We start from the raw sequence: 10,271 nt of genomic DNA on the forward strand, positions 1-10,271 counted from the left end.
GTCCCTTGCATTCCTATACACTAATAATGATAAAATACAAAGAGAAATTAAGGAAACAATTCCATTCACCATTGCAACGAAAAGAATAAAATACTTAGGAATATATCTACCTAAAGAAACTAAAGACCTATATATAGAAAACTATAAAACACTGGTGAAAGAAATCAAAGAGGACACTAATAAATGGAGAAATATACCATGCTCATGGATTGGAAGAATCAATATAGTGAAAATGAGTATACTACCCAAAGCAATCTATAGATTCAATGCAATCCCTATCAAGCCACCAACGGTATTTTTCACAGAGCTAGAACAAATAATTTCACAATTTGTATGGAAATACAAAAAACCTCGAATAGCCAAAGCAATCTTGAGAAAGAAGAATGGAACTGGAGGAATCAACCTGCCTGACTTCAGGTTCTACTACAAAGCCACAGTCATCAAGACAGCATGGTACTGGCACAAAGACAGAAATATAGATCAATGGAACAAAATAGAAAGCCCAGAGATAAATCCATGCACCTATGGACACCTTATCTTTGACAAAGGAGGCAAGAATATACAGTGGATTAAAGACAATCTCTTTAACAAGTGCTGCTCGGAAAACTGGTAAACCACTTGTAAAACTATGAAACTAGAACACTTTCTAACACCATACACAAAAATAAACTCAAAATGGATTAAAGATCTAAATGTAACACCAGAAACTATAAAACTCCTAGAGGCGAACATAGGCAAAACACTCTCCGACATACATCACAGCAGGATCCTCTATGACCCAGCTCCCTGAATATTGGAAATAAAAGCAAAAATAAACAAATGGGACCTGCTACTGCTGCTGCTAAGTCGCTTCAGTCATGTCCGACTCTGTGCAACCCCATAGATGGCAGCCCACCAGGCTCCCCCATCTTTGGGATTCTCCAAGCAAGAACACTGGAGTGGGTTGCCATTTCCTTCTCCAGTGCATGAAAGTGAAAAGTGAAAGTGAATTCGCTCAGTCATGTCCGACTCTTCAAGACCCCATGGACTGCAGCCCACCAGGCTCCTCCATCCATGGGATTTTCCAGGCAAGAGTACTGGAGTGGGTTGCCATTGCCTTCTCCAAAATGGGACCTAATTAAACTTAAAAGCTTCTGCACAACAAAGGAAACTATAAGCAAGGTGAAAAGACAGCTTTCAGAATGGGAGAAAATAATAGCAAATAAAGCAACTGACAAACAACTAATCTCAAAAATATACAAGCAGCTCAATTCCAGAAAAATAAATGACCCAATCAAAAAATGGGCCAAAGAACTAAATAGACATTTCTCCAAAGAAGACATACAGATGGCTAACAAACACATGAAAAGATGCTCAACATCACTCATTATCAGAGAAATGCAAATCAAAACCACAAAGAGGTACCATTTCATGCCAGTCAGAATGGCTGTGATCCAAAAGTCTACTAGTAATAAATGCTGGAGAGGGTGTGGAAAAAAGGGAACTCTCTTACACTGTTGGTGGGAATACAAACTAGTACAGCCACTATGGAGAACAGTGTGGAGATTCCTTAAAAAACTGGAAATAGAACTGCCTTATGACCCAGCAATCCCACTGCTGGGCATACACACTGAGGAAACCAGAAGGGAAAGAGACACATGTACCCCAATGTTCATCGCAGCACTGTTTATAATAGCCAGGACATGGAAGCAACCTAGATGTCCATCAGCAGATGAATGGTTAAGAAAGCTGTGGTACATATACACAATGGAGTATTACTCAGCCATTAAAAAGAATACATTTGAATTAGTTCTAATGAGGTGGATGAAACTGGAGCCTATTCTACAGAGTGAAGTAAGCCAGAAAGAAAAACACCAATATAGTATACTAACACATATATATGGAATTTAGAAAGATGGTAACAATTACCCTGTATATGAGACAGCAAAAGAGACACTGATGTATATAGAACAGTCTTTTGGACTCTGTGGGAGAGGGAGAGGGTGGGATGATTTGGGAGAATGGCATTGAAACATGTATAATATCATATATGAAATAAGTCGCCAGTCCAGGTTCAATGCATGATACTGGATGCTTGGGGCTGGTGCACTGGGACGACCCAGAGGGATGGTACGGGGAGGGAGGAGGGAGGAGGGTTCAGGATGGGGAACACGTATATACCTGTGGCGGATTCATGTTGATATACGGCAAAACCAATATAATATTGTAAAGTTAAAGAATAAAATAAAATAAATAAATGAAAAAAATAATAAAAATATTTAATGGCATTAAAAATAACTTTAAAAATCTATTATCTCTTGTATGTAGAAGAGTTTCACAGTATATTCTTATTTATCATAGGCAGATACTTTATTTTGCCAAATGTAAACATTTGCAAAGAATTCAGATCAACCTGGGAATCCTATGCAGTTCAGAAAGTTCTAAGAAGTCAGATTTTTTTTTTTTTTGCGTTTTCTTAAAAAAAAAAAAATTATTTATTTTAATCGGAGGCTAATTACTTTACAATATTGTGGTGGTTTTTGCCATACATCGACATGTGTCCCCCCATCCTGAACACCCCTCCCACCTTCCTCCCCTTCCCATCCCTCTGGGTTGTCCCAGCACACTGGCTTTGGGTACCCTGCTTCATGCATCAAACTTGTACTGGTCTTCTATTTTACATACAGTAATATACATGTTTCAATGCTATTCTCTAAAATCATCCCACCCTCGCCTTTTCCCACATAGTCCAAAAGTCTGTTCTTTACATCTGTGTCTTTTTTGCTGTTTTGCATATAGGGAAACCTATATCATTACCTACATCTTGACTGTCTTTCTAAATTCTATATATATGCATCAATATACTGTATTGGTGTTTCTCTTTCTGACTTAACTTTGTATAATAGGCTCCAGTTTCAACTACCTCATTAGAACTGATTCAAATGCATTTTTTTTTTATAGCTGAGTAATATTCCATTGTGTATATGTACCACAGCTTTCTTATCCATTTGTCTGCCGATGGACATCTAGGTTGCTTCCATGTCCTGGCTATTGTAAACAGTGCTACAGTGAACATTGAGGTACACATGTCTCTTTCAATTCTGGTTTCCTCGGGGTGTGTGTCCGGGAGAGGGATTGCTGTGTCATATGGCAGTTCTATTTCCAGTTTTTTAAGGAATCTCCACACTGTTCTCCATAGTGGCTGTACTAGTTTGCATTCCCACCAATAGTTTAAGAGGATTGCCTTTTCTCCTCACTCTCTCCAGCATTTATTGTTTGTAGACTTTTCAATGGCAGCCATACTGACCAGCGTGAAATGGTACCTCATTGTGTTTTTTAATTTGCATTTCTCTGATAATGAGTGATGTTGAGCATCTTTTCATGTGTTTATTAGCCATCTGTATGTTTTCTTTTCACACTGTTCATGGGGTTCTCAAGGCAAGAATACTGAAGTGGTTTGCCATTCCCTTCTCCAGGGGACCACATTTTGTCAGAATTCTCCACCATGACTCATTTGTCTTGGGTGGCCCTACAGGACATGGTTCATAGTTTCATTGAGTTAGACAAGACTGTGGTATATGTGATCAATTTGATTAGTTTTTTGTGATTGTGGTTTTCATTCTGTCTGCCTTCTCATAGATAAGGATAAGAGGTTTATGGGAGCTTCCTGATAGGAGAGACTGACAATGGGGGAAACTGGGGAAGTATACAAAAAAGATCTTCATGATCCAGATAACCACAATCGTGTGATTACTCACCTAGGGCCAGACATCCTGGAATGTGAAGTCAAGAGGGCCTCAGGAAGCATCACTACTAACAAAGTTAGTGGAAGTGATGGAATTCCAGTTGAGCTATTTCAAATCCTAAAAGATGATGCTGTGAAAGTGTTACACTCAATATGCCAGCAAATTTGGGAAACTCAGCAGTGGCCACAGGACTGGAAAAGGTCAGTTTTCATTCCAATCCCAAAGAAAGGCAATGCCAAAGAACGTTCAAACTACTGCACAATTGTACTCATCTCACACACTTAGCTTTAGTTCATTTTAAAATCCAACCATTTAATAACACAGACTGAGGAATTCCATGGTGGAATTCCCTGGTTAGGACTCAGAACTTTTACTGCAAGGGCCCAAGTTTGATCCTTGGTTGGGAAATGAAGATCCCACAAATTGCACATTGTAGCTAAAAAAATAATAATTTTAAAAATAAAATAATAATTTAAAAATAAAAAATAAGATAGCCTGAGTTCATGCTAGGGAAGTGAATATGTCTTGTCAATCTCCTTGACTGTCAGATGTCACTATTGATAAAGTGACTAATTAATTGCCTGAATTAATTCCTTATGATTCTGAGTTAATTCTCAGTAAGATAGACTTTGTATGCTCTAGTTTATATATTTGTCCTCTCAAGGCACATAAATGAGTACAAAATATTTACCAAACCACATCTAAAATTCAAAGTTGATTCTTCAGATCAGGATTGTGGATAATTTATCTGCTTTAGAAAATGGTTCTAATATGGCTTGTAGTTTTGAAGTTATTGTATTGGGCTATTTTGAAAGTTCATAAATGTAAAAAGTTAATAAGCTGAAACCTCAGTTAAGTAGAGTTGGGAGACCAGAGCAGGGAGCTCTCACACTGCATGACAATAGCAGAGCCCAACAGGAAAAAGAAAGACACCTCTTCTTTCCTGGCAAGGACTCAGCCAGTGAAAAGCCATGAACTCTTTGTTTATTCCTGCCTTCTCACCCTCCTTTCCCTCTCCATAAAAACAGTCTTCGTCTCTTGCCTTGAAGGACTTGCACATGGCTGCACTTCCACTCATCATGGGTGCAGAGCCTGAATTGCAATTCTCTGCTGATGCTGAATAAACCCATCTTTGCTGGAGAAATATTTGCTATTTGTTTTAGGTCAACATTTGTTAACATAACTGAAAGTTATCCTTTTTTAAGAGTCAGTTCAGTTCAGTCACTCAGTCGTGTCCGACTCTTTGCGACCCCATGAATCACAACACGCCAGGCCTCCCTGTCCATCACCAACTCCCGGAGTTCACTCAGACTCAGAGCAGTAAAAGGCAAGTTGTGTATACCTCAATATTTAATGCTGAGAATACAAAAAGAAGACATACATTCTCCTCTCAACAAACTTAAAGGCTCATGGGAAAAACAGACCCAGAAATACAGAAATGTACTTCACAGGAAAGATAGCTTAACTAGAGGAACACGAAAGGTTAAAAGACTTAGTAATCATGACTGGGAAAGAGGGGATGGCTTCCCAGAGGATATAACATTTAGACAGAAGTGAAATTCAAGTGTGTTAGGCAGACAAAGGAGGGAAAGTGTGTTTCTGGCAGAACAGGGATCTAGAGATGAAATGGTACAGCATACACTTCATGAACCCTGAAAGCCTTGACAAGGCTGGAGCACAGGGGGAAGTGGTGGGACATTAGAGAGAAGAGGAGGCACAAATCACTCTGAATAATGTTAAGATACCAGGTGCCTACATTTACGTTTTACCTTGAGGGAGGTTAGAAGCCAGTGGAGGAAGTTTGCAAAAGAGTACAGAGGAGGGCCTCTGTGGCAAGAGGGAAGAGGGAAGAGGGAAGAGGAAAGAGGGGAGAGCTGAGAGGATGGACAGAGCGGTGTACAGCTCCTCTGTTTATTCATATTCCCATCCTGTTTCAGCAAAGACTTAATGAAGGCAGTTAAAGGTGTATAATTTTCCTATGTTCAGGACTCAGCTATACCAGCTTCAAAATCATTAATGATGTGAGGAGGGTGAAGAGCTAGAGGAGAAAGGGAAAAGGAGATGGGAGCCAAGAAAGAAGGAGGAGGATTAAAAGGTAATTAAGAAAAATCAGGGATGAAAGTTGGTGAGCACCTGTTAGTCAAGTAGTCTAGTGATGGCACATTAGTGATGGGACAAAGCCATTCACACCTCACAGGCTGCAACAGGGACGCAGCATGACTGGAGGGTTGTTTCTGGCAAGGTGACAGAGATGCATCACCTGAGTGTAATCATCATGAAACATCAGACAAATCCAAACTGGAGGATATCCTGCAAAATAAGTGGCCAATAATTTTTTAAAGTTCCCAAGATAATCAAACTCAAGGAGATCTTCCAGATCAAAAAAGTCTGGAGAGACATGACAACTAAATGCAACACTTGTTTTTGAAGCAGATTTTCTTTCTATGAGACTTTATTGAGATATTTGGCAAAACTTGAGTACAGGCTAAAAATTATAGCAACGTACTGATAGCATATCAATTTTAATGACTGTATGGCAGTAATAGAGGGAAATGACTCTAGAAAATGTAGACAAATATTAAGGAATGGTGGGCCTCAGGTTGGCAACTTAAGCAGTGACCTAAAATGGTCATGAAAAAAGTCCTTTATACTATACTTGCAACTTTACTGTAAGTCTGAAAATTTTCAAAAAGCTTAAGATGTTTTTAAAGTGGATGTTTTTAAGTTAAAAGAACTAGCGAAATATTTTTCTGTCCTCTGAATAAGAAAAAAATGTTTAAAAATTTGGTCTCAATAAGAACAAATACTAAAATAAAAGATTGGTATGCCTGACTACATGAAAACTAACAACAAAAGTAGAGAAGACAAATCACAAACTGGGAGAAGTTGTAGCAATAAATCCTGCCAATGCCAGAGACACTTAAGAGACATAGGTTCAATCCCTGTGTTGGGAGGATCCCCTGGAGGAGGGCAACCCACTCCAGTATTCTTGCCTGGAGATTCCCAGGGACAGAGGAGCCTTGTGGGCTACAGTCCATAGGGTAGCATAGTCAGACATGACTGAAGCGACTTAGCATGCACACATGCATTATAATAAATATAACTGAAAATAGATCATCAACAAATTATGTAAGAATTCCTACATAAACTAGAAAAATTCAATAGAAAAAGTGAACAAAATGCATTCATGGAAAACCTGAATACAATAAAAAATATGGAAAGAAACGTTAGAGAAATTAAAATTAAGACTACTGTGAAATACCATTTTTACCCACTTAATGGGCAAAAATGAAGTTCAGCAATATCCACTGTTAGGAGAACATGAATTAATGCGAACACTTCAGCACTGCTGATGAAGGTGAATGAGACACAACTTTGGAAAACCATTTGGCACTTTTTATGTAAAGGTAAATGTTTGAAGATACCATGACTCAGCAATTCCATTTCAAGGTAAGGTCCATAGCTCCTCAACAAAACAGCTAGAGACAAGTAAAAGAACATGCAAAAGAGTACTATTGGCTAAAATGAAAACGGCACAATCCTCCAAAGCTAATTTTCATAATGGCATATTATACAGCAGTACAAATGACTAAACTAATCCAAAAAGAATAATATGCAGCATTTAAAACACATGTACACCCATGGCTGATTCATGTCAATGTATGGCAAAGCCCACTACAATATTGTAAAGTAATTAGCCCCCAATTAAAATAAATAAATTAAAAAAAAACATTGTTGAGTGAAAAAACCAGAATATTATATGCAGTCTGATATGATTATAAAACTCAAAGAAGCAAAACATTACAATAAACTGATTGTGTAAAAATGTGGTAAAGCTATTTTTATAAGCAATGGAATGATAAATATAAAATTCAAAAATATAGTTTCATCTGTGGAAAAGTGATGTGATGAGAGAATCTACGGGTAGGTAGGTATAAGCTTTTGGTACCCTATGGTTCTTGAACTGAGTAGCAGGTATATGAATGTTCACATAATAGTGTTTTACAACTTACATGCATTTTACACATAATCTTTTGCTTGTAATAATTACTCTATATTAAAAGGTAAAGAGAAAAAATTACATATTCATGATAATTTCAAACTTGAAAATTGAATCAAATAAAATATATGGTTTACTCAATGTTTTCTCACAATTTTTTGGATTTGATTCTTATAATAAAGCTGGGAAGTGTGGAGTCAGATACTAATTTCAGTAACTTTGTTGAAGAAGAAGTTATGAGTTCTAGAGAGGCCAAGTGTCTCATTCAAGCTTATCTATTTGGTAAGTGATGGGTTAGGGTACAGTTTCCAACAATCCAGACTCACACCTACATGGGGTACAGGAAAAATAGGTCAAATACAGAAAACAGAACTGTTCTTCTGGGGAAATGCTGTCATCCTAAGAGGAAACTGTTCACCAAGAAGGCAGAAAGGAGGGTATGGCTTTCCAGAAAGTTTCCATGGCAACGCATCTTATTGCGTTGGAGTGTTCAAACAGTCCACCACATAAAAAAAAAAAAAAAAAAAAAAAGGATATTTTACTTTTTCCTAAAAATCTGAATAAGTTTCTTATCTTTGATACTCATTCACTTCTACAATTACCCTCACAGCACATCCACAAGCTATGAAGAGGACAGATACAACAGCTTTTTCTCCACTTTGCAAATAGAAAACAAAGTCAAAGAGAAGTGACCCACTATCACTCCTTTTTACAAAGCACCCAGCGTTTCCCTAATCTCTTCACTGCTGCCTGCATCTCCTGGTTCCTCAGGGTGTAGATCATGGGGTTGAGCATGGGAGTCATGACCGTGTGGCTGATGGATACAGCCTTGTCCATGGAGAAGGAGGTGAAGGGCCGGGCATAGAGGTAAATGCTTGGAATGAAGACCATAGACACCACGATGATGTGGGTGGTGCAGGTGGAAGCTGCTTTCCTCCTTGCCTGTCCTGAGTGGGACCTCAGCATCACCAGGATGACTGAGTAGGATACCAGGAGGAGGAGGAACCAGATGACATCCAGCATCCCACTGTTGCAGATCATGAGGAACTCCAGGACAGAAGTGTCAGTGCAGGCGAGTCTCAGAACTTGTGGAACATCACAGTAGAAGTTATCTAGGACATTGGGGCCACAGAAAGGCAGTGGGAGCATCAGGACCAGTTGGGAGATGGAATGAACAAAACCTACCATCCAGGCTGTCACCACAAGTCCCACACAGAGCTGAGTGTTCATGATGCTGACATAGTGGAGGGGCCGGGATATAGCAACAAGGCGGTCATAGGCCATCACTGAGAGGAAGAAGACCACGGCACCTCCCAGAAAGTGGAAGAAGAAGACCTGAGTCATGCATCCCTGGTAGGAGATGGTTTTCTTCTCAGCACACAAGTCCATCAGCATCTTTGGAGCAGTGACTGAGGAGAAACAGAGGTCTAAGATAGCCAGGTTTCTGAGCAGAAAATACATGGGTGTGTGGAGCCTGGAATCAGAGGTCACTGTCACTATGATGAGGAGGTTTCCCATGACAGTGGTTGTGTAGACAAACAGGAACACCAGAAACAAGACTAGCTGGAGCTCCTGAGTCTGTGAGAGCCCCAGAAAGATGAATTCTGTCATACACGTGTGGTTCCGTGATGCCATGATGTCTTCTCCATACACCTAAAGAAAACACACCACAGACAGAGATGCATGAAGTTGCTACGTGCTGTTTTAGTGCTCAGTGACTCAAAGCAACTGTCCAAGTCCAAATGATGGACACCCTCATCTGTAAATCATAATACATGTTCTGATATAAGTGGCCTCGTCTTTGGAGATTTCACTAGTTGATGCTGGAATACACATTCATGAGATATTTTAAAGCCATCCAGATGCATGCTATCTGCTTTTCAAAGATTCAGTGTAATATAGTGGTGGGAAAACAGAGTCCAACAGAACCAGAGTCAAATCTCAGAACTTTATATTCCATGAGATTTGACCTTGAGTAAGGTATTTACCTGAGTCTGTTTCCACATCTCTAAGAAGTTTTCCTTTCTAGAAAATTTCCATGAAATTAAATAACACATAAGGTTTCTAGAACATATCTGGAATAATAAATGTTCATCACTCTCCTCTGTGTAGCGTCCTAATCTAAATAAACCCATGTTCCAGTCTCTAATACATTTTTTGTATCAGTCATTTATCAAGCAACAGTTAACACATTATAATATGAATGGATGTTTCATGAATCTATGTTTTCCCTCTATAATTCAACTCTCAGCTCCAAGAGGTATAAATATGTATCTTATAATTTATTTATGCCCTACCATGCACACTTTGCTGATAGTCAATATTCAAAAAGTATGTGGTGTTGATTCTGGGTGGGTGAAAAGCTATAGGGAGTGCCTCCTCTGACTGATGTAGGTGGTCCCTTACTGGGAGCAGTAACAGGACACGTATGATATGTGTCCTGAGATAAGAAAAGGGGGAGAGGGGTTCTCTGGATTAAGAAATGGGTGATAGATCTTGTATAAAGGAGACTGGAACACTCAAATAAACAATTTTAGAAGATATTA

At 38.9% G+C, this 10,271-nt stretch overlaps 1 protein-coding gene across 1 annotated transcript; it reads right to left on the reverse strand.

Moving 5' to 3' along the window:
- Positions 1-8,424: 8,424 nt before the first annotated feature.
- Positions 8,425-9,475, reverse strand: LOC133231557 (olfactory receptor 4D2-like). Its single transcript, XM_061389928.1, has one exon. It carries the CDS (start codon positions 9,358-9,360, stop codon positions 8,425-8,427), a length of 936 nt encoding a protein of 311 aa, XP_061245912.1. The 5' UTR covers positions 9,361-9,475.
- Positions 9,476-10,271: the final 796 nt, after the last annotated feature.

This window comes from Bos javanicus, chromosome 19 (genome assembly GCF_032452875.1).
Source record: "Bos javanicus breed banteng chromosome 19, ARS-OSU_banteng_1.0, whole genome shotgun sequence".
NCBI classification, from domain to species: domain Eukaryota; kingdom Metazoa; phylum Chordata; class Mammalia; order Artiodactyla; family Bovidae; genus Bos; species Bos javanicus.

What these genes read in the sequence shown, in the direction of transcription:
- LOC133231557 (XM_061389928.1), bottom strand. Translation starts at nt 9,360, where the DNA reads ATGGCATCACGGAACCACACGTGTATGACAGAATTCATCTTTCTGGGG.